The 24,815-nt window shown below is 50.3% G+C and overlaps 1 protein-coding gene across 6 annotated transcripts in view; it reads left to right on the top strand.

Moving 5' to 3' along the window:
* The window catches only part of SCARF2 (scavenger receptor class F member 2), an 83,275-nt gene that overhangs the window by 47,059 nt on the left and 11,401 nt on the right, over positions 1 to 24,815 (top strand). For all 6 annotated transcript variants that reach the window (XM_075012416.1, XM_075012413.1, XM_075012412.1 and 3 more), the window contains 2 exons: positions 1,864 to 1,981; positions 10,968 to 11,089. In XM_075012416.1, coding sequence (XP_074868517.1) covers positions 1,864 to 1,981; positions 10,968 to 11,089 — 240 coding nt within the window. The remainder of the gene's footprint in view (positions 1 to 1,863; positions 1,982 to 10,967; positions 11,090 to 24,815) is intronic.

Raw genomic sequence — 24,815 nt, 5'->3', positions numbered from 1 at the left:
AGGATCTGTTCTTGCCCTTGCACTGTGTAGTAGCTTTATTGATTTTCTGGAAGAAAAGTAAGAACTGTCCTTGCCATGGTTGGCAGATGATACAAACTGGGGGAGAGGTAAATAACAAAAATTGGTCACCGTTTTAGAGCAATCTGGATTTATTGGGAAACTGGGCCAAGCAAGCAATATGCATTTCAATACGGATAAATGTAAATGTGCTCATCTAGAAACGAAGGCCATAGACCGTGCTTTACAGGGTGAGGAACTCCTGGTGTGATCCTGGATTGTGTATCTCTGACCATTTTTAAACCAGGATTTCCCCCCCCCCCCCCCCAAAATGTCTGATCTAGGAATTGCGGAGCAGTTCTCTGGCCTGGGTGAAACAGGAGGTCAGACTAGATGTTTGCAAGGGATTTTTCTGGCTTCGGAATCTCTGAACAATCTGTGTGACAAAGGCAGAACAAGATCTAATTGGTGGAAGCTGCAGATGGGGAAATTCAGACTAGAAATAAGGGACCCTTTTAACAGTGAGGGTAATTAATCTAGTGGTGCGGTGGATTCTCCATCACGTGGAATCTTGAACGGGTTTTTGTCCAAAGGACATAAATGCCTGAATTACATTGGGTATTGGGCATCTAACTATCTAGATGGAGTCTCTGGCCTGTGTTCCCCCCTCCCATGTAGCCCCACTCTCGACCACTCAAAATGCAGCTGGCTCATTAGTTTGCTGTGTTACTTCTCTGTGTGCATCCCTCATAGAGTTGCCCCTTCTCCATTCTATCAAATACAAATTGCTAGGCTTTACTCTCGAGGCCCATCAGAGCCATTCCCACCTCTCTCTCTGGACATAAGAAGTCATTCTTCCACTCTACTCAGCACTCGTTAGGCCTCAGTTGGAGTATTGTGTCCAGTTCTGGGCACCACATTTCAGGAAAGATGTGGAGAAATTGGAACGGGTCCAGAGAAGAGCAACAAGAATAGTTAAAGGTCTAGAGAACATGAGTTACGAGGGAAGACTGAAAGAACTGGGCTTGTTAAGTTTAGAAAAGAGAAGATTTAGACAGAATATGATAGCGGGTTTCAAGTACCTCAGAGAGGATTACAAGGAGGAGGGAGAAAAAATTTTTCTCCTTGGCCTCTGAGGATAGGACAAGGAGCAATGGGCTTAAACTGCAGCAAGGGAGGTTTAGATTAGACATTAGGCAAAACTCCCTAAGTGTCAGAGTGGTTAAACACTGGAATAAGTTACCTAGGGAGTTTGTGGAATCTCCATTGCTGGAGATATTTAAGAGCAGGTTAGAGAGACACCTATCGGGGATGATGTAGGTGGTGTTTGGTCCTATCAAGAGGGCAGGGAACTGGACTCGATGACCTCCTGAGGTCCCTTCCATTTCCAGTGTCCTATGATTCTATTGATCATCTCTCATATGCTATCAATATTGATTCTGCTCTAATAGGGACACCAGCCCCGCAGCCCACCCTGGGGCAACTGGGCAGCTCAGGAACTGTCACCCCCACGGAAGAGATTTGGGGAGAGATTTTATCATTGTCCCTTCACAGAGTACTACGATGCTCAGCTCCATTCAGGCATGTGGGGCTGACATGCTCCCTGCCTCCAATTATCTAAAGAGCAACCTGACGTGGCCAGGCAGAGAGTTTGGGCCTCTGTAGTGAGGGTGCATTGGCTGAACTCAGAGAGGGTGTCTGAGCTGCGGTCATGCTGAGGGATAGGGCAGCTGTCTTTTTGCCCTCCTCCCCTGGCCCACCCTGATGGGCCAGCCTGTAGGAGCTGGGACAGGAGTGGGATGGAGAACTGGCTCTACCTGCCCCCAAAGCAGTGCAGTAATAGGCTGTCTTGTGTGTCTTTTTCAGAGGCCAATCAGCGGATGGGGGTGATTGCAGCTGGGGCCCTGCTGGCTTTGCTACTCATCCTCCTCCTCTCACTGCTCTGTTGCTGCTGTGTCTGTCGCAAGAAGGAGGAAGCTCAGGGGTAAGTGTCTATGTTTTTGTCTCAACGCTGCGAGCTCAGCCCTTCCGGGGCAGCTGCAGTCCATCCCAGAGCTGCCGGGCACCTTGCTGCTGGCCTTAGGCTCCAGCCACGCTACCACATCTCTCCAGTTCTGGCTGGTAGGGGAGATTCTGGTCCCATGTGGCCCATGAGACGCTCTGGGGAGGCCCTCCACTAAGGGAAAACAGATGCCGAATGCTGTTCAGCCTGCCCAAGGAAGCACGTGTTCTCCTCATCTGGAATCTGCCATGGCACTTTTCAGGTGGGGGATGGAAAAATTTGAAAAGGAAATTTAAAAATTTCCATCAAGTTTTGGACACCAACCATAGCCGCCTCCTTCCCCCCCACCCCGCCCCCAGTAGATATTATCCTGACTCTTGCATGGTGACAAGTATCAGAGAGGTAGCCGTGTTAGTCTGTATCTTCGAGAACAAGAAGTCCTGGGGACCTTATAGATTTAACAGATATTTTGGAGCATAAGCTTTCGTGGTCAAAGACCTGCTTCGTCAGCTGATGAAGCAGGTCTTTGCCCACGAAAGCTTATGCTCCAAAATATCTGTTAGTCTGTAAGGTGCCACAGGACTTCTTGTTGTATCCGAGACTCTATTCCTTCTAGGAAAGGCTCTCCTGGAATCCCTCCTCCCCACTCATCCTCCTGAGAGGTTATCCTAAAATATCTTCTCCTGGGGGAGGGGGTATCCTAGAACTTCCTCTCCCCCATGCCACCTAGGAAAGGCTACCCCACAGAAGTACGCTCCAGCTCAGACTGGCAAAGGTCATTGAACTTTTTACATACTGAGCAGCAGCCTGTTCTAAGCCTGGCTTTAAGGTATGTGTACACTGGAGCTGAAGGTGCTGTTTCCAGCATGCTAAAATTAGCAGAGTAGCCATGGTGGAACTGCTAGTGGGCAGGGCGAGGTGCCCTGCGCACATACCTAGTCTTAGACAAGACCACACCCGGGCGACTCACCGCTCTTGCTGCTCATCCAGGTGTGGCTACATTCTGTTTTTAGAGCTTGCTTGGTCAGAAAAGAGGTTGCCACGTTGGAGAGAATTCAGAGGAAAGCAACAAAACCATTCAGAAGTTTACAAAACCTGACGTGGGAGGAAAGGTTAAAAAATGGGGCATGTTTACTAGTGAACAAAGACGGGGGTGTGAGGGACTGATAACAAATATGGGAAGGTCTGCTATGAAGAGGACAGTGATTGATTGATGTCCATGTGCCGTCACAGAAGCAATGGGCCTAATGTGCCATGAGGAAGATGGAGATTAGATCTTAAGAAATCTTTTCTAAATATAGGGAAAGCTGAGCTCTGGAACAGGCTTCCAACGGAGGCTGTGGAGTCCCTGTCATTGGTGGCTTTTAAGAACAATTTGGACCAACACTTGTCAGGGCTGGTCTGGGTATACTTGGTCCTGCCACAGAGCTAGAGGCTGGACTAGGTGGCCTTTTGAGGTCTCTGCCAGGCCTGTGTGTATGAGTCTCTCTGGTTCAGTGTAGACACACCGTTAGACTGACTCCGGATGCAGCTGCTGAGCAAAGGGCAGGGAGGTACAATGTGGAAACAGAGCCCTCAAGAATCTGTTAACGCCCTACCTGGGCTGAGTTCACTTCAGCTGGAGAGGGAAGGAGTAGTTTCCAGCAGCAATGGATGCTTGTTGGTGCTGTGTCCCTGGAAAGAGGCTTCTGGGCCCTCTGTTGGGTCTTGGGCATTTCATGATTGAGATGTGGGTGAGGATTTGGGCAGGATAAAGTACAATGCCTGTATTGTCCACATGACAGACAGTGGTCTTCTGTGCAGCACTGAGCCTTCTACAATTTAGAGAGGTAGATCTGACTCTGGGCTGTATCATTCTGCTTGGGTTTGGTCTGCATTCTGCAATCCCAAGCATTTTTACAGGCTGGGGTCCGACTGGCTCGGTAGTAGTTCTGCAGAAAAGGACTTGGGAGTTGTAGTGGACGAGAAGCTGGACATGAGTCAACAGTGTGCCGTTGCAGCCAAGAAGGCTAATGGCATATTTGGTTGCATCAAGAGGAGCGTTGCCAGTAGATCCAGATAAGAGATTGTTCCTCTTTATTCGGCTTTGGTGAGGCCGCATCTGGAGTACTGTGTCCAGTTCTGGGCCCCCAATTATAGGAAGGATGTGGATACACTGGAGAGGGTCCAGCGGAGGGTGACCAAAATAATTAGGGGGCTGGAGCATATGACTTATGAAGAAAGGTTGAGGGAATTGGGATTGTTTAGTCTGCAGAAGAGAAGACTGAGGAGGGACTTGATAACAGCCTTCAACTTACTGAAGGGAGGCTGCAAAGAAGCTGGAGAGAGGCTGTTCACAGTGGTCACGGATGGCAGAACACGGAACAATGGTCTCAAGTTGCAGTTGGGAAGGTCCGGGTTGAACATTAGGAAAAACTTTTTCACTAGGAGGGTGGTGAAGCATTGGAATGGTCTACCCAGGGAAGTAGTGGAGTCTCCATCCCTGGAGGTGTTTAAGTCTCACCTCGACAAAGCCCGAGCTGGGCTGATCTGATCTGGTGGTTTGGTCCTGCTTAGGGCAGGGGGCTGGACTCAATGGCTTTTTTAGGTCTCTTCCAGCTCTATTGTTCTATGATTCTATGATTCAAATGAGTTTGATGTGAGGGTAATCCAAACTGGCCTGGCTCAGGACATCATCCAATATTCTTGGCAGTGTTTCGAATCGGGGTGGTCAGTTTTAATGCCCTGATAAATAAAAGCATCTAGGCCAGCCAAACGCTCTATCCTGCTGCTGTGAGGGAGTGGAGAGAAGACTAGCAGATCCTTTCCAACTAAAATAGCTGTGGAAAAATAAAATCTCCCTGCAGTGTGGCTGCATCTCAGCACTGTCGTCTGCAGCCGGAAGCCTCCATTTGGCAGGAGTGCCAATTAAATTCCAAAACTGTACATCTGGTTTGGAGAACATGTGGTCTGCATATAATTAGCGTTCAGATAAAAGAAGCCACTTCACAAACACAGACTCATTTTCTGAAGTATTCCTTGGGAAAAATCTTGAAATAGTTTCCTTCGTCCGTGGTTTGTTGGGCTGTCTGGCTCTTGTGGCTGTGCTGGCTCATTGTAGGATGGGGCTAGCTTTGGAAAAGTGTAGCCTGCTGATTCTCCAGCACAGAGTTCCAGGAGGGAATGGCATGACCCCCACTCGCAGCAGTGGAATAGCAGAATGTCTTCACAGTGGGCGGGGATAGTTCTGGTTGTGGCTCATTTTAAACATTGGCCGATCTGCCCCATGTATGGTGCAAAATCCTTGATCAGTGGTCCCCATGTTCTGTACCTCACGCGCCTACTTACCACTCTCCATGCCCCGACCAGCCAGCCGTAGGGGATGTGGACCCCAGTAAGGGAGATCAGCCTGAGGCTGCAGCTGGCGCATGAGTGGGAGCAGCCAAACGTGGCAGCCAAGGCCCTAGTGTCAGGGCCGGCAGATGGAGCCAAGAGTGGAACCCCTGGCGTGGCACCCAGGATCTCTGGAGTGGGGCCGTCAGGAAGGAGCAAATCTTTGACCTCCAGATCTTCTATAACAGCATCCACAAGTCAAGCTTTCTGTCTTCTCCATCTGTCTATGAAACACCGTCCCATCCTGAAGGACAAAGACCTGGTCTCAGTTATTCATGCCTTCGTCACCTCATGGCTGGACTAGAGCAAAGGGCTATAACTGGGCATGAAGCCTTCAGCCCTTGGGGAAACTCCAGCAAGTTCAGAACGGCAGCGTGTCTCCTTAGCAACACAGGCTACTGCAGGCACATTAAACTTCTCTTTTCCCTACACTGGCTCCTCCTAGAACTGCAGATCAAATTCAGGTTCCCTGTCCTTATTTTCAAAAGGCCCAGAGTAGCTAAAAGATGATCTAACGCTCTGGAACAACGAACATGCTTGACAACTTTGCTCCTCTGATACAGTGGAATTACCAACAATAATAATAAAGCTTGTCTGTATAGGGGCCTAGACGTTTGCTGTGGTCAAGCCAAGACTCTGGTGATGGGATGGATGAGGCCCCCAGCTGGCAGCCCTGTGGCCCTACCACACCCTGCTTCAGAAAAGAGTCAAAGAGAGGTCCTCCAAGCTGCCTAGAGCAGCGATGTGGGAGGCAGCCAATCGAGGCCAAGCAGGCTAGTATAAGAAGAGCTGCTCTGCCAGCATGAGTTCAGTTCCTTCTAGGCCTGGAGGCGGTTGGAGGGTGGAGCTCTGGACTGCCTGTTGCCTCTCCATTGGGAGAGGGCTCTGAAGTAAGGCTGAAGAATGTGCTGGAACCATCGAAGTGGCCCAAGGAATTGCAGCAGCAATGCAATTTACTTAAAGAAACATGGTGGATGGCTGCTATCTGTATAGTCCTTGGGCTGGGAGCCAGAGTAAAGGACAGGTCTGCCGCTCCACCCACAGCCTCTGGGACATTGGCCCTGGACTCCAGATCGGGAGTGAATTGTGCTGGGCCGGTATTCGTTCTGCCAACAGTCTGGATTTCGAGGCAGACGCAGGAAGAGCTGGGGTGCTGGGTATATGGGTGCTGTCAGGCATTCCATAGCCTCTGCCTTTGGGCAAGGATGTTCCAGCTGTGAAAGCAGAAGGGGTAACCCAAAGCTCCCACTTAGCACCAGACTTATGAGAAAGGTTATCTTCCCTGCATATTCAAATACCTGGAGGCAAAAGGAAGCAGGAGACAGGCTCCTTCTCCCATGGACAGTCCTATTGACTTGAAGGCAAATGTTATGAATCCTAATGCCCAGGCCAGGGCAAGCAGCTCTCTGTAGTCATTTGTGTGGCTCACCTCAGAGCCTTCTTCAGTTTATCAACATCTTTCTTGAATGATGGGTACCAGAACCGGCCACAGTATTCCAGAAACATTTGTATCAATGCCAAATATGGAGGTTAATAATCTATTTCCAATGGAGAGTCTCCTGTTTGCATCCCAGGATTGCGTGTGCTCTTGTGTTCAGAGCATCACACCAGGACCCCAGGTTCAGCTGAGTGTTACACTACTCTGCATGGATTTTTTGAAAGATGTAGACTGGCTTGCTAGCGGAATATTTATTGTCTGAACAGCTGAAATGTGAAATTATGGAAGGCTCATGGCAGGTATGCTTTCAGTTCCCCAAGGACGCTGGTCTACATTGTTAAGTATCAGAGGGGTAGCCGTGTTAGTCTGCATCTGTAGCAGCAACGAAGGGTCCTGTGGCACCTTATAGACTAACAGAAAAGTTTAGGGCATGAGCTTTCGTGAGTTAACTCACTTCTTCAGATGCTGGTTGTGAGTTAACTCACGAAAGCTCATGCCCTAAACTTTTCTGTTAGTCTATACGGTGCCACAGGACCCTTCGTTGGTCTACATTGTTGTTACACCTAGCCCTTTAAGGGACAGTGTGGTGCAGTCTTTCCTATATGATGTTCTGCAGCAGGACCCCCGGGCTTCCGCGAAGTGAAAATAAGGGTTCCACGAGAAAATTCCATTGCAGTAGCTGACTCCTGTGCAGCTCCCTGCCCTGCTGCTGCTGAAACAGTAGAACTAAATTTAATTGGTTTAACGGCCGTCAGGAGGGATCCGGCCATTAAATCAACTGAATTTAGTTCCATTATTTCAGTGGTGGCAGGGCAGGGCGCCGCAGAGCCCCCCTCACTCACCCTTCTACCCGAGTGGCTGCACCCTTCCGGTGGGCATGGCTCAGCTCATCCCCGGGCCAGTGGAACATCTCCATACCTCTTTTACTTCTGCTGGGTGCACGTGGCTGTCTGGTGTAGGCTCCCCAGCCAGCGCCACAGATAGGTTAGTCCTTGGGCCGGTTTGGGGCTGAGAGAAGTTAAGCCTGGGGATGAGGGGGCAGGTTTGTGGGATGGGGGGTAAAGTCTGGAGATAGGGGGGCAGTTTCAGGGCTGAGGGCTTAGGCGGGTAAAGCCTGGAGATGAGGGGGCGGGTTTAGGGGCTGAGGAGGAGCATAGAGCCTGGGAATGGGGTGCCGTAAAATTCTTTCAAGTTTAAAAGGGTTCCATGGCCAAATCAAATTGTGAAACACTGGTGTAGTACATTAGCCAAGTTCCTTCCCCCATCTGGCTCAGTAGGAGGCCACCCCACTTCACTACATCAGGCAGTGTTGCCCACAGTCAGGAATTAGCTGAGCACTGAATATTCTCTAGGGCTCTGGCCTGCAATCAGGACCAAGGCAGAAAAGAGTCTGAATTCCTCAGGCCACCAGTCAGGATGGGCAGGGAGGTGTCCCTAGCCCGTTTGCCAGAAGCTGGGAATAGATAGTGTGGATTGAGTCAGTGATGATTCCCTGTTCTGTTCATTGCCTGTGGGGGACCCGCTTTCAGCCACTGTCAGAAGCCGCTGGGCTAGACGGATCTTTGCTCTGACCAAGTCTGGCCATTCTTATGGGGTTTTTTTATGTTAAAGTTCTTGGAGCATGTGTGTAGCAGAGGTGGAATAATCTGCTGTCTTAAAGTAAATCACTGGACTACATCCCCTGTTGGGATGGGTTACCAGTCTTTTGTTCAAGTGTCAGGTCATCGCAAAGACCCTCCAGAGGTGACAAGACAGACTGAAGACAAAATGAAGGACCATCCAGGGCCCTTGTCATATCCTTGGCCACGTGGAGGGACTCCGTTGTTCTCTGAGGAAAAATACGCCTACCAAATGGAATTTGTCACATGAGCAAGTCGCCTCCTCATGCATGACTCTGCTCTTTACAGGCGGACGTCATTGCTCCCGTGCTGGTCTGGACATCACAGAAAAACTGTGATGTGGATTAGCACCTCCTGTTGTCAGTCAAGTACCTCTATTTGCTTGACTAGCAGTCCTCTCACAATAGGCTGGCCAAGCCTTCTGTTGACGTCTCCCAGAAGCAAATATTTGCAATGCAAGTGCATAGCCAATACTCCTAACTTCAAATACTAAAATGATGCATGCCTGTGACTAGTATAAACAGAATCAGCGAATCATAAATTTTTTTAATAGACAACTCACTTGGCCCACTTTGTACAAGATTTGATGCAAGCGTAAGTGGTTGCAAAATTGATTTGTGTGTTCATGTCACAATCTCTTCCTGCCTGCCTTTGTTGGTAGGTGATTGCCAGTCAACTTTGATGATGCTGGCTAAAGATATCAACTTGTCCTTAATCGTTGAGAAACCAGGTTACCCCTACCCCTGATTTGCCATGATTCCAGTTTATCAGACTATAATGTATTTATGTTCATAAGTCTTCAGATGCATTTCTTACATATGTTACACAAGAATATTGATGATCGGTGTATTGTTATTCCTCTTTTTTTTAATACAGGTTGAACCTCTCTAGTTGAGTGTCACCAGTAATCTGGCATGATTTTAGTTAGCCGGGCAACCACTTATCACAGGTCTGCCAAGTTTCCTGTGGTCCCATAAAGTTTGTTTACAGTTACCAGTCCTGGCTCTCAGTGCTCTGTGCTGTTATTTAGCTGTAATGTACCCCTAAATGTCTTCTCAGAGCCCAGTAAGCAGTGGAAGTGTTGGTAATGCTGCTGGACACTGTTGACCTCCCATGGTTTGGCAGATTCTCTCATTCGGTACTGGTCAGTCCTGAGGGCGCCAGACTAGAGAGGTTCTGTAGCTCTTGAGAGGTATTTTGCACTAAGATTATTAGTGTGTTGAACGTGAATGCAGGGCGCTTTGCTGTCAGTGATAACAGAGCATGCAGAAGAGGGAGAAGGTAAAGGCAAAGCACTGGGATACATGTGCAATCTCAGGAGTTGCAGGTGGCCCCAACTAAAGCACTGCCAAGTGGTGAGATTTGTGGTCCCAGCCAAGGCACTGCCAGGAGTTAAGGAGAGGTCTGAAAAGTGATACGGGAACCTGAATTCGACATCCCCTAAGAGCATGAATTCTGGGGAACAGGAGAATTGGTGCAATACAGTAAACCCCCAAAATACGCAGCTGCAAGTTGCATGTAACTCACTTAAATGCGAGTTAACCACAAGTTGAAGCTGCTCTGCAGCTGTCTAGCTACGTGCAGCTGCGGGCAGCTAGGCAGGCTGAGCCCCTTCTCCCTGCCTTCCCCCAGTGGCACTGCTGGCAGGGTGACAGCCATGCGTGCAGCTGGGAGAAGGAAGGGAGAAGCAGCTCGGAAACTGACCAGCCCTGGTGGGTTGTTCAGTTTCCCAGGTCCCACAAGTGGTGGAGAGCTGGGAACCAAGTGGCAGCCTGATTCCCGGCTCCCCACCCTGAGTTGCGCAAGGGTTGCAGGAACAGAACCCCCGTGTAACTAGGGGGTTCACTGTAATGAGAAATTCACTCACCTGGTATTGTACCTTTGTATGTCATTTGTGAGCCACGACTGGAACACAGAACCTGAAGTCAGGGCTGGTGGCTAATGAGCAGAGATGTGGTGATCTAGAGAGACAAGTGGGAAGACCCCAGCAGACTGTTCTCTGAGCAATACGAGCTTTGTAGGGGCCAGTAAATTACTGAGCCTCGGGTGCTCATCAGGTCGGATCTGCACTTGAGAATGGACTTGCTGCCTAAGGGCACAGCTGAGCCATTGTGAGCACAGATGTCCAGTCCCAGCCCTCGCTTCCTCCCCTCCATAAGCCACGCATAGCTGCTCTTGCCTGCACCTCGCTGGCAGAGTAATCCTCCCTGGGGACCCTTCCCCAGGCTGATGCAGTGGCTTGTTGCTGGCTCACAAGCTGCGCCCACATTCCTGTTCTGTGCTCGTGCTGACCTTGCTCAGCTCTCTGGAGACCTTGGGCCTTCTCTGGACAAAGGAAACCACCTTCAGCATGCAGTTAGCTTTGGGGCCATCAGCCTTGGTGCTGTGCCCTGGCTAGGCCATTCTCAAATGTCTACAGCAAAGTGCTTGTGTTAAGGCCCCAGCATGCAGCTGTTGTGCTCTCTGGACAGGCCTGGTGCAGCTGCACCCGCTCGTGCTCTGTCAGCTCTCCGAGTGACCTGCAGTGTTTTTCTTGCAGTGCAAACCAGGACCCAGCTGCAAGCAAGAAATCACCCGGGCGCCTGTGTGGCCGGTTCAGTCGAATTAGCATGAAACTCCCACGAATTCCTTTGCATCGCCAGAAACTGCCGAAAGTTGTTGGTAAGGTGTTAGGGCTTGTTTATGGCTCAGGTGTGTATTGCAACCCATAATACAGCAGTGGAAGGAGCAGAAGGATCTCATCTAGACAACACACTAACCCTGAAGCTGGCAATAAGGAAATCAACAGCTAAGGCTGCAGTAATTTACACTTCCATACCAGCTCTGGTGCTTGCTGCTCAGAGCACACTTATCTTTTCTCTGCAGGGTGGACAGCCACTGGGAGCCCTAGGGCAGAGTGTGTGTGTGTGTGTGTGGGAGGAGGCTGGCTCTGGGACGGGGCCAGGGCAGCCAGCCCTCTGTGCCGCTTGGACGGTGGCACACCCCAGCACTCCCAACACTCCAATGATAATTCAAAGGCAACCGGGGCTCTGGCCATCCAGCCGCTGCAGCAGTAGCAGTGGCAAGGACTGGGAGCACTGCCCTCTTTGTCTGCCCGCTCCCATGCTGGCAGGCCTGCTGCCTTTCCTGCTGTCTCTCTGCAAGGAGCTACTGATCCCGACCATGTGGCTGCCAGGGAGCCAAGTGTGGAATCGGACCCCTTTGGGGCTCTAGATTGCTATTGTGATGTCTGCATGCAAGGTATGGCTATGCTGCAGGTGGCGTACTCGGTGTGTGTTGTGTTGTGTTGTGATGGATAAACTGATTGTGTGGTATGCAGTGCTGGATGTAAGGTATGTATGTGCTATGTTGTATGGTTGTGTTGGGCTGTGTATGATTGTAGGTGCTCTGGAATATAGTACTTCCTTTCTGCACTCCATACAAAGTCCCTGCTCCTCTCTGTCTGTAGAGGAGAGTGCAGGGCTCTCTGAAGCAATAAGAACAGGGAGCTGTGTAGTGGGAGTGCAGGGCCGAGTGTAGCACTGAGCTTTGCAGTGGGGGTGCAGGACCAAGTGAAACCGGGATCTTTGCAGTGGGGGTGCAGGACCAAGTGAAACAGGGATCTCTACAGTGGGGGTGCAGGGCCGAGTGTAGCAGGGATCTTTGCAGTGGAGGTGCAGGGCCATGTTTATAGCATAGGAGGAGTTTTCACCATCTTTAATTTCTTCTTGAGGGTTGCTTGCAGATGCCTTAGAGTTCTTTTTCCCCGATCAGGTTTGTGCTGGTGGGTGAGAACGTTCCTATCATCACGTGAAAGCTGCCAGGGCTGCAGAAAACATGTGATACTCTTTTGTTGATGCAGCGGGAGGCTCTGCAATCCCAAAACTCCAGGAGCAAGGGCTTGTAGAAAAACCACTGACTCTTAGGAAATGCACAGTGAAATTGCGATAGCCGGCAGCATTGCTAAAGACATCCAGAATGTCAAAAGCTGGTATCGCACTGTGCAGGAACAGCTCACCAGATTCTCCCACCTCCAAACCATGCACTCCCCACTCCAAATATCTCCCAGACACACCAGCATCAACCATGTTATCTTCCCAGACCCTCTCCAGCAGCCACTCACCTGACCCAAACAGCTGCCACAGTTTGCACAACTCAAGGACACATCCCTGTCACTTACAATCACATGCATCTTATTTGGCAGTCGGCCAAAGAACTTAGTGAATAATTGGTTTGAAATGGCCCATGGAGTTGCTGGAGCCTGGCAGATGGGAGAACATCTGGGCGTAACAACAGGCTGTGGAGTTTGCACAGGGGATGGGAAGGCCTTTCTGGACCTTTGCCCGGCTCCTGGTACCCAAGTCTGAGTCAATCTGTCCTTGGAACTTCCTTTAAAGGGACGTGATTCTTGTCCTCCCAGAGCCACGTAACGGAGCCGGAGTGAGGCGGTAGGGTGTGGCCAGGCCAGGCTGGCTGTGATGTGGTGCCGCAGCAGTCTGACACACTGCCCTGGACTTGGTTTGTAATAACTGTGTGTGTTGTAACTCCCACTCTGGCTCTGCAATGCTGAAGAGCCGAGCTGCCCCGCCCCATTCCTGTCCCACACTCAGTTCCCTCAAAATCCAAGGCACTGAGGTGTCGGCTCTCAGGAGGAGCCAGGGGCACATTGCTGATCTCTGCCCTGCAGGCCGCTGTGCCGACAGCAGCATCTTAAGACTGGCAGCGTTCTCCTGGGGTGGTTCTAGCTCTAGGCCCTTGGCTGGGAGCCCAGGGAAGCGGGCTACTCTGAAATGACAACAGAGGGCTGTGTTTGTGGGAGCTGGCGGGACAGGCCTTTCTGGAAAGAGGAGGCACCCTCCAGAGAGCCAGGATGAATGGAGCTGTGTGCGCTCCCCGCGGCAGGCTGCAGATCAGCTGTGTGTGTAAACAGGGAGGCAGGGAGAATCCTCTTAGGCCCTGGCTGTTATGGCGGACCCCCTGAGCACGGTTTGCCCCTTCTACAGCCTGGCTGACAGTGGCTCCTCCCTGCTCCCCTGAAGGACACAGTCCCCACTAGCTATCTGAATGGCCGCGAGGGGACCTGGCAGGCGAGTGCTTTTTAATTATTTGGGTTGCAATGCTCGGTTACAGGAAGGCTGCTCTGCTTGGAAGCGTGGATGGTTCCTTGGAGCTTGCAGAGCCAAAGGCCAAGGAGCCGTGGTCCGCCTCTCTCACACACCCTCCTGCAAAGGCGAGGGGAAGGCAGGCGCCAGCAGAAACTGTTATTTCATTGCAATGAAATGCTTTGGTCCCAGGCTGCTGTTTGCCTTGGCTCACAGACCTTGCCATGTGGTCTTATTATTATCCTGGATTTGTGGTCGGCTGAAGGCTGATCCCCCCCCCCCCAGCAGCTCCTCAGCCGTATGAAGGGGGAGTGCCTGGAGCAGAAGTGCCGCCTGGTAGGAGGAAGGAGCAAAGACTCCCTCCCCTTTGGGAGTCTGGCTTCAGCCCCTTGACGAAGTGGGCAGAAGCACAGATTTAATCTGAGGTTTGGGAGCTCGGGGAGAGGCTGGGCACTAAATACCCCCCTGATATTTTGACCTAAACTGAACACAACCCAAGGAAGGCTAGTTTGTGGGCCTGCAGGAGCCAGTGGTTCCTCCTGCCAAATCTAGCTCAGTGCTGTTCTTCAGCTGCTTGAGTGGAGAAGGGCAGAGCCACTGTCAGGGAAAAACTGAGGTCAGATTCTACCTGGCTGTTGCACTTTGCACCTGTGCACTGGCGTGAATGAGCCCACGGGGGCCAGCAGGGCAGCCTGGAGCAATTCTAGCAGGGTAGGATTAAGCGAACAGGAGCTGCAAGCAGGAGTTTGGTGAGTTAGTTCTCTCGGAGGCGGAGGAGTGATTAAGTGCTTGTTGTCTGCCCGCGTACTTGCTGTGAAGTGTGTCATGTTGACTGATTGGGAGAGCTGTGTGCTGAGCTAAGTGCCCTGCTGGCCAAGGCTGAGAGCTTCCTTTGCGGGGGGGCTGGACAGCTCCGTGGTTAGAGCATTGGCCGGCTAAACCCAGGGGTATGAGTTCATCCCTTGAGGGGGCCATTTAAGAGTCTGGGGCAAAATAGATTAAAAGTAAAAAGAAGAAGCCTGTCAGGGCTGGTGATACGTCATGCAGGGACTGGACTCCTTGAGGTCCCTCCCAGGTCTATGAGATAAGTGTATCTCCATATTTTTTCGTCACCAGGCGGTAGCCTGCTTCCCTCGATCCCTAACTCCTTTAAGATCCTGGACAAAGGGCTGGGGCTAACTCGGGGAGAACAAGAGTTTAAAAAGCCAGCTCAGGAGCAACCAGAGGAGTTAGCAACAGGGAGCAGCAAACAGTGGAGCTTTGTGGGAGCGTTTAGAGGGACCATAGAACATTCGTGCCAGTAGTTCCAGCCCCCCAAAGAAACACGCCCAGAGACCTAACAAACAAAGAAACAAAATACCCCGCAGGAGTAAAAATAATGCAGCAGCAGCAGCAGACGGGGGGGCATTCAGGCTGCATTCATGGCAATAACCTGGATAGCCCCCACTGTGTGCTCAGAATGCTGTAGGCATTCAGTGCAAGCAGCTCCTGGCCCTCAACCCTAGTACAGGTTCTGGAGACCAGAGTGAGCTAAGGAAGGCAGAGAGGTACACAGAGGAGGCTTTCCAGGAAACAATAACCCCAGTCTGACAGCTTCTTTGTTGTTGAGGAGGATGAATTTTTCAGGGAGAGAGTGTATTAAGCTGGCGTAGGGGGAAATGATCCCATAGTTGGGACCCTCCTTCCAGATACTGTCATGGTATCATCTGGCACTGAGACTACCTCTCTGAGGGAGGGGACCCGAATGATTAGGAAGAGACACGTAATAGTAATGGGGGATTTGATCATTAGAAATATAGATAGATGGAATTATAATAAGTAGGAGAAACAGGAGGTGAATTGACTGCTGGGTGCAAAGATTGCAGACCTCTCAAGACATCTAGACAGATGAATGTGAGGTCCTGGGGAGGAGCCAGTAGTTGTTGTGCATATAGGTATCATTTACGTGGGGAAAGGTAGGAGAAAGGTCCTGGAGGCCAAATGTAGGTTGCTAGGTAAGAGATTAAAATCTCACAGTAGGATTCTCTGAGATTCTTCTGGTTCCATGTGCAGGGCCAGGTAGACAGGTAGAACTCCAGGGTCTCAATGTGTGGATGAGACAACAGTGTAGGGAGGAGGGACTTGGGTTAATTAGGAACCGGGGAAACTTTTGGGAAAGCAGGAACCACAAGGGAAGGATGGGCCCTATCTAAACCAAAATGAAACCAGATTGCTGGCATGTCAGATTAAAATTATTGTAGAGTGTGATAGAAAGCCAGGAGTGTGAAGGAGCACTGGGTCCAACACAAACATCTCTTAGGGGAGGATCTATTAGCAGGGATCTTGCGTATCCAAACAAGGAAAAGAGGATAGAAGTTGACAAATTACAGGAAGGAACAGAAGAGAGACAGTCAAACAAAAAAGAGTCCCACTCATGTGCCTCCTAGAAAGGCAAACTAACTATAGACAAACTTTCTAAGTGCTTGATGCAAATGCAAGAAACCTAGGTACAAAGACGGCTGAACTTGCGTGCCTGTTATTAAATGGTAGTATTGACACACAGGTTTTGGGATGTACCTCCAAAAACCAGGACTCTCTGATCTAGCAACATCCATGGTCCTTCTGGACCAGAGAGCCCCAGGGCTGGGAGCCCAGTGGCAGAAGTGCCAGCATCTGGCAGCACCAGGACCAAGGCTGGTGGGTCAGCCACGCCTGAAGCTGGGGTGGGGAGGCCTGGCGGTTGCCAGAATCAGAGGTGGCAGTGGAGAGAGGCAGCAGGCTGAGCGGGGGTTGGAGGCAGGGGACCTCTCATGGCCAGGCAAGTTCCCTCATTCGGGTTTGATCTAGTCCTCAAGGTTCCAGACCAGGTAGGTCCAACTTGTAATATGCATTGGATGAGGAACAATGCTCATCAATGAAGCATGATAACACCGGGGTACAAAATAGACAGGCTGGCACAGTAGGTTGTGGTGGTGCAGGAATGGCACTGTGTGGGCGGGTGGTGGTGGTGGTGGTGGTGCAGGAATGGCACTGTGTGTGAGAGAGAGAGAGAGAGAGAGAAAGAAAGAAAGCAGAAGTCAAATAGAGGAAAAAATGTAAATCGATCAACAGTGCCATAGAATCACAATGGACAGAGGTTGCATGCTTGAATAAGAAGAGTTTAGTTGCGGGAATATACTAATGACTGTCCATCGGGTGGTGATGGTGAAAAACTCAGGATGTTAGGCTACCAGAACAGAAAAGTAGAGTGCCAGAAGAGGACCTTTTGACCTCTATATACGGTCTAAGTGCTGGTGATACTTAAAGTCTGGCTGGGGCCCTGTGCTCCTGGGAGTACTGCCCCACATCCCAGCGGGGGCCCCGCACCACTGCCCTGCAGCCTGGCAGAGGCCCTGCACTTCAAGCCCTTGCTGCAGGCCCCAGCCCCGTACCATGGTGAGGCGGGGACTCCAGAGTGGGAGTCCCATGCCCCACGTCCATGCTCCAGCAGGGCCCCAGATACAGCTGCAGCCCCACTCCATGGCGGGGGATTCTGGTCCTGGCCCCACACAGCAGCAGGAGCTCTAGCTCTGGGCCGGTCCTGCACCATGCCAGGCCTCCTGCCCCAGCCCCATGCCACAGCGGGGCAGGGATGCCATGGTGTGGCGGGGACTCCCCAGCCGGGGCCCTGCAGCCCGGAAGGTGCCCTGGTTCCGGCCCCATGATGCACTTCAAGGGGCTCTTGAACCAGCCGCATACTCCACCCCCTCCCATGCTGCATGGGAGAAGAGAGACTGGGACAGTGCTCCCACCACCTGCTGGTCTAAATTAGTTGCCGACCCCTGATGTAGACAATGATGATTCCGTGGATGTACCATATTTAAACTTTTAGAAAGCCCCTCACCAAAGACTTCTAAGCAAAATAAGCAGTCATGGGATAAGAGGAAAGGCCCGGTCGGGGGCTGGTAACGGGCTAAAAGATAGGAGAGAAAGGATGGGAATAACCAGTTTTCACAGTGCAGAGAGGTAAATAGAGGGATTCCCCAAGAAGCTTTACTGGGACTAGTGTTGTTCAACATATCCATTAATGGTCTGGAACAGAGGAAAAGTTTTCAGATGATACAAAATGACTCAAGACAGTTAAGTCCAAAGCAGGCGACAAAGGGCTCTCATAAAACTGGGTGGCTGGGCAACAAAATGGCAGATGAAATTTAGTGTTGATAAATGCAACGTAAATCACACTCGACCATGTGTACATCTCTACATACCAAATGATGAGGATCTAAATTAGTTGATACTGCCAAAGAAATCTTGGAGGCACTGTGGATAGTTCACTGAAAACATCCACTGAATATGGATAATGAAAAAATGATGATAATTTTTTGAATTATGAATAATGAAATAATGAAAAAAGCTAACAGACTGTTAGAAGCCATTAGGTAAGGAAGAGATAATAGGGATAGAATATATCACATTGCCTCTCTATAAATCCATGATACATCCACGTCTTGAATATTGTATGCAGTTCTGGGCACCCAGTCTTGGAAAAGATGTAGTAGACTTGGAAAACTACAGAAAAGGTAAATGAAAATGACCAAGGTTATGGAACAGCTTCTGTATGAAGAGCGATTAAAAAGACCAGGCCTGTTTACGTTAGGAAAGAGACAACTCAGGGGAAGCATGATAGAAATCTATAAAACACTATGGAAAAAAAATGAGGTGGTGTTTACCTCTTCACATAACACAAGAACCAGGGGTTGCCCCATGACATTAATAGGCAGCAGTTTGAAAACAAATATGAGGAAGTACGTAACACAACATACCGTTGATGTGGAGATTAGGTCCATTAACCAATATTTCAAGAAAGATGTGAGAAATTGGAGAAGGTCCAGAGAAGAGCAACAAGAATGATTAAAAGTTGAGAGAAATGGGAGCTGTGAGGGAAGACTGAAAGAACTGGGCTTGTTTACTTTAGAAAAGAGAAGAATTAGAGGGGACATGATAGCAGATTTCAAGTACCTCAAAGAGGGTTACAAGGAGGAGGGAGAAAAATTGTTCTCCTTGGCCTCTGAGGATAGGACAAGGAGCAAGGGGCTTAAACTGCAGCAAGGGAGGTTTAGATTAGACATTAGGAAAAACTTGCTAACTGTCAGGGTGGTTAAACACTGGAATAAGTTACCTAGGGAGGTTGTGGAGATATTTTGGCTGGAGATATTTAAGAGTAGGTTAGACAGACGCCTATCGGGGATGGTCTAGCTGGTGTTTGCTCCTGCCAAGAGGGCAGGGAACTGGATTTGATGACCTCCTGAGGTCCATTCCAGTTCTAGTACACTGTGATTCTATAGCGAGAGACTCAACCCCATGCTCTGGGAATCCCTAAACCTCTAACTGATAGAAGCCGGGACTTCACTTGATCATTGCCCTGTTTTGTTCATTCCTTCAGAAGGGTTTGACCTCCTGCCCCTTCCCACTACCACCAGTAGCACCATGCTTACGTTAATATGCCAGAATAAGGCCCCTCAACTGTTTTCTCCAACACTGTATTTGCCTTTGCCTTTCAAGTGGTTTTAGAGGATAGGATACATGAACCTAAACCTTCTTGCTTCAGTCCATGAATTGCCAACCTCAAAGGCTAGGCAGAAGTTTCCCTTCAGCACATGCCATTCCAGAGCTTCTGTGAGATGTGTCTGGTCCCTTCTTCTGGACAGCTGGGTGTGAACATTTCAACTCCAAAATGCTGTAACCCTTGACGAGGTCCCTCACAAATGGCTTTTAAGCAAAGTAAGCAGTCATGGCCTTGCTGTGATCAGGGTTGGGAGATCCTGTGTTCCTCTGGCAGCCCATGATGGACATGACATGACCACTTCCGTGCAAGATCACAGATGGAAAAGACATACAAGACCAGCTGGGAGCCCAGACAAGCATTATATAATAAAGACCTCTTTGTGTTCTGTGTAGAGCTGGAAAAGACTTCCCAAGCCCAGGGAAGAAGGGTCCCTCCTGGCCTTCTCTGGAGTCTTGCCCAGGGTAATTTGAAGGTCCCATGGGACTGTACAGGTGGAGTTCCTTTTTGGGGGGAGGGGTGCTAATGGGTCCTCAATCCAACTCAAGAGAATCCCTTCTCCTGCAGCCGTAGGAACTTGGTGGCCCAGAGGTGGTCCAAAGGTAGACAATGTCTGTGAGCCTCCTGGCCAGACACAGTACCTCTCGCCGTGCCATCTTTGTGTTGCAGATCTCCCGTCTGCAGAAACAGATTCTTGATCCTGGCAGTCTTGGTAGGTCTTGAGGATCCGAGGTCCTGTCTTACAGAGCTGAGATGAAGCAATATAAGGGTGGAGGATCTGAGGTGTGTGCATGGATCCAGGAAGGAGGAGGTGTGTAGGGGGTGTGCAGGGGAATGCACAGGAGAGAGAGGGAACGGGTCATACACAGCAGTTGCTTGCACCAAAGTAGTCTTTTGCCAAGGGTGGCCAACCAGTTATAGACTAAGAGCCAAAATAGCTGTGGATAGAGTGCAAAGAGCCACGTATTCCATCTATCTGTCTTTCATATATAGAAATATATATGTGGCTCAAGCCCCCCCCCCAGAGCCAGGCACCCCCATCCCCTGCTTCTACCCAATGCCCTCCTCTCCCCCAGAACCAGGCACCCCATTCTCCTGCTGTAATCCAAGCTCCCTCCCCTCTCCCAGAGCCAAGCACCACCGGCCCCCACCCTGCTCTAACCCAATGCTTGTGGCTCACCAGAGCTGCTACCGTGCACTTCTCCCTCCAGATGCTGGGGTGTGTATGCAGAGCAACGGTGAGCAGGCCAGGTGTGCAGCTCCAAGCCAGAGCCACATTTCACTGAGCAAAGAGCCACATGCGGCTTGTGAGCTGTGGGTTGGCCATCCCCTGCCTTATGTTAGAGGTGCACCATGAGGCTGCAGAGTGGGGTGAGCAGCCAGAGTGTCCCAGTGAGTCTGGCCCTGAACGTTACAATAAATACAACCTGAGGCTGATGCTTCAGATAAGCACATCATTAAAATAAACCCTGGGGACAGTCTCTGGGAGTTTCTTTTTTCATGGATGAAATGTTATAATTAAATGCTCCCAGAAAAATTACGTTAAGAGAAGTTAAGGCTTCGCGTCCATGTCAGTAAGACGGGTAATACGCAGGACAGGGGTACTGTACTAATCCCCAAAACAAGCCTTATAAACCCAGGAAAATAAAAATGACAAAGCTTTTAAGATAAGCCCGGAACAGTGAGGGCAAGTCACTGGGTGGGAAGGGTAAGTATGTGCTACAGAAAACTTTGAACAGAAGCGAGTAAGTGAAAGCCGGAGCAGAACAGTTTACAAAGTGAAATGCTCCTTGGGTTTGTCTGGACTGAACATCATTTTAAAAGTGAACAAGGCGTATGCTTTTAAAAACCACCCAGCAGTTAGAGCAGATAAAGAGAGCGACGGCTCAACGTGTCAGCGAGGTAGCCAAGTTAGTGTCCATCTTCAAAAACAATAAGAAATCCTGTGGCATCTTATAGACCAACAGACATTTTGGAGCATAAGGTTTCATGGGCAAAGACCTGCTTCGTCAGACGAAGCGGGTCTTTGCCCACAAAACCTTATGCTCCAAAATATCTGTATGGCTCAATGTTACTTTGGTGTGGTCAAGCCAGGGGGTCTCCTCAATAACACACAACCTTCTTACAAGCTCAGCAAACACAGTGCTGAAAGATGTGCAGAGTCCGGGTTCCAGTGGGCTCCATGGTTGCGGAGGGAGTGTGACATCCTCACTAAGAAGCATGCCAGGCTGCGGAGGGGGACTGATGTGTGGTGAACGGTGGGATTCCTTAGCTGTGCAAGTTCCAGGGGACGAGGTGGCAGGCGACTGCTGGCGCAAATGTACCTGGGGGCAATTAGGGTCTGTCCTGCAGTTTACCTTTACCTTGCTCCTACAGGGTTCCCTGGAGGACGTTACATTTACTGAACCTTTATCCTTGCTATACAGAGTGTGTGTCACTTCCTAACATTTTGATAAGGTGACTGTATGGAGCTTTTGGGGGGGTGGGGGGCGGCATGGAAGGAAAAGCAAATGTGTGTGTGTGTGTGTGTGTAGGTAGGTAGGTAGGTAGGTAGGTACGGGGTAGCAAGAATGTGTGAGGTGCAAGGGCAGGTGACACAGTATGGCAGGATGCCTGGCAGGTTGGTCTCTCCCCTCTTTGACTCCTGGAGAATGGTGCCTGAGCCTGCCAAATGCCACCGCTGCTCCATGAGGGTAGCCACAGTTCCTCAGAGCACAGAAGCCTCGCTTAAGCTTCACACCCCCTGCGCCAGAGCCTGGAGCTCCTCTTCGAGGGAGTCACAGCTCCTCCTCTCAACTGCGGTGTGGGGTATAGAATGTTTCCTCCTAGCTCCCCAGGGTCTGACATTGCAGCTGAAGCAGGTGATGCAAGATCCCCATCTAAATGCCTTGGGCTCAGGGAAAGGTGGCCTGAGCCAGAGAGTGAGAGTTCAAAGCCCCACCCCAGCCCCCTTCACTGCTGGAATCTCTGAAGAAGCATGCAAAATGTTCAAGCCATGAGCCCAGCTGCATAAGATCCTGTCCTTCTGTGCGCACAAGGGCTTCTCCCCAGGTGTGGTGTCTATTCAAGACAAGCACAAGGGCCAGTCTCAGAAGCCCAGGAAAAAAAAATCACCTCGGTCGGTGTAGGCTATGCTGCCAGCATCAGGTGCCAGAAGAAGGCTTTTTGGAGCCTTCCTTGTGCATCTGCTCTGCAGGGGGCGTGTAGTTTGTGACATAACCAGCTAGCCCCCAGCTCCAAGACATACTACTCAGTGTGTGTTCATTTCACAAATCGTCACCACACCTCGGGTTCTCTGGGGCCTATATTGGCCGAGAGCTCTCCCCTCCCCTTCAGCTGCTCACAAACGCTTTCTCTCACTGGCTGGGTTTGACATCTCTGGACATTTAAATAACGCCAAAGGGAGAATTTAATTCTGTCACTTCCTAGGCCTGAGTGAGGGAAAGGAGCTAAGAATGCTGAGTGGCTGCTCAACATTGGCCATCGAGGTTCTGTCCCAGCCTTCTTCTCCGTGGGCCTGCCTGTGCTTGGAGGAGATGGTCTTCTGCTTGGGGGGGAACCTCAGGGTGCAATCGCAGAAGGCCTCTGGGGATTGCTCCCCAGTGTGCTCATCATGCCAGTGACACCTGCCTTCTTGCTCTCTAAGGCTCCCCATCCCCCTGTCCCACTAGTTCAATCCAAGGGGCTTTGCCGTAAACACATTCCTTCGCAGGGAGGCAGGAACTGACCATTGCTGGCTTGCCCAGGAGCAGCAAGGAATACAAAGAAGGAACAGAGGCTGGGCTGTCCTCTGCTCAAACAGAGCCTCCCACGTGCCAGGCTGGATTGACATCTATGCAGGCTCCTCCCAGACTATGTAGGAATTCAGGCAAGATGGACCCTCCTGGGATGGATACCTATCACTCCATAAGCAGGGAGGGAAATCGCAGAAAATCCTTCTTCTCGGTGGCCCGCCTGTGCCCCCACAACAACTACCCAGCCTTGGACATCAGCAGAAATACAGCAGCAGAATTCAATATCTTCTGTACTTTCCTCTCTCGGTATGCCCCTCTCTGTAAGCATCGACGTGTGTCTCAGACCTGCCCCACCTTCCCACCTCCAGACTTGGCCCAGGTGTCTGCCTCAGCATGCAGAAATGCGCCAGCGTGCCAGCTTTGTGTCCTTACGCCTCTGGCACGTCCCACTTGAAGAGCTTCAAATGTTCTGTGAACACGAATGCAGCCCACACCCCACCCCTCCTGTCCCTAGGAGGACTGTAAAGTAAGAAATACAGCAAGGTCGCGACATTTGTGAATTTAACATTTGCAGATTCAGTCATTCACGCATGGCTAGTCGTCCCCTGCACTTTTGCCACCATGTGGCATGAGGCAGTGTAGCTGTTCACGCGGTGAGGCACTGTAGCTGCCTCCTTCTGTGTTTGGGAAGACATTTTGAAGTGGTGGTCAGGGGAAGCTCAGCCCCCAAACCCTCCAGGGCATCCTCAACACTTGTTTACAAACAGACTTCCACAGCTTTCCCAGGTGTGGGCCCACATCGCCATGGATCAATGGGTGCTCAAGATACTGTGCACAGGCTCCTGCATTCCATTTACGTCTATACCCCCTTCACACACTCCCATACCCATCCGTCTTCGGGGACCCTTCTCCCAAGGAAGCTATCATCAAGGAAATCCAACACCTACTTTATCTAGGAGCCATAGAACCTGTGCCCCAAGAACAAAGGGGGAAGGTTTTCTATTCCCAGTACTTCCTCACACCCCAAAAGACCAGAAGGTGGAGACCTCTTCCCAACCTGCACAGCCTCAACCACTATATCTATAGGCATTACGTCAGGATGGGGACCCTCGCCTCAGTAATTCCTGCCCTGGAAAAGGGAGATTGGCTAGCTCCCCTCAATCTCCAAGACACTTATTTTCATGTCACCATACCTCCAGCACACAGACTACACTTTACAATTCTCAACAAACATTATCAGAACACCCTGCTGCCTTTTGGTCTCTCCATAGTTCCTCAAATCTTCTCCAACCTCCTTGCTGCGGTAACGGCTCATTTATGAAAAAGGGGAATAATTGTATTCCCAGATCTAGAGGACTGTCTTCTGAAGGGGCCCTCTTGAATAGTTACTCAGGAAGCAATCACAATTTCCAAAGCTCTCTTCGCTCAGCTGGGGCTCCTGTTCCACCTCAAAAAACGTATACTACTTCCAACGCAGAAACTGGAATTTATAGGAGCTCTCCTGGACTGCACCACAGCCACAGCTTTGCTGCCTTTCCAAAGAGCACAATCCATTATTGATCTTGTAACAGAGATACAGAACACCCCACAGACCACAGCAAAGACATGCCAGCTGCTATTGGGACACATGCCAGTGGCAACATTTGTGGTCCCACAGGTATGTCTCCATATGAGATCAGTCCAGATGTGGCTACACATTGTGTACAGACCACATGTTCACAAAATCACCAAGATGCTGTATGTTTCCCTCACTGTCAAACATCATCTTTCCTGGTGGACAACACCACACAACCTACTCAGAGGTGTACCTTTCCAAAAACATATTCCAAAGGGAACGATCACAATGGATGCATCTCTTGTAAGGTGGGGTGCTTACCTTGCAGGGCACACTGCCCAAGGCCTATGGTCTCTCGAGGAATCCATGTTTCATGTAAATCTCCCCGAGTTCAGAGCAGTCCACAGGGCATGCCATCGATTTTAACATCTGATAGTAAACAGAGCTGTACAAGTATTAACCGACAACATTACTACACAGTTTTATAAACAAGCAA

The sequence above is a fragment of the Carettochelys insculpta genome, chromosome 18 (genome assembly GCF_033958435.1).
Source record: "Carettochelys insculpta isolate YL-2023 chromosome 18, ASM3395843v1, whole genome shotgun sequence".
NCBI classification, from domain to species: Eukaryota; Metazoa; Chordata; order Testudines; family Carettochelyidae; genus Carettochelys; species Carettochelys insculpta.
Note: the sequence above shows the minus strand (reverse complement) of the source record. Positions and strands in the feature narration are given on the sequence as shown.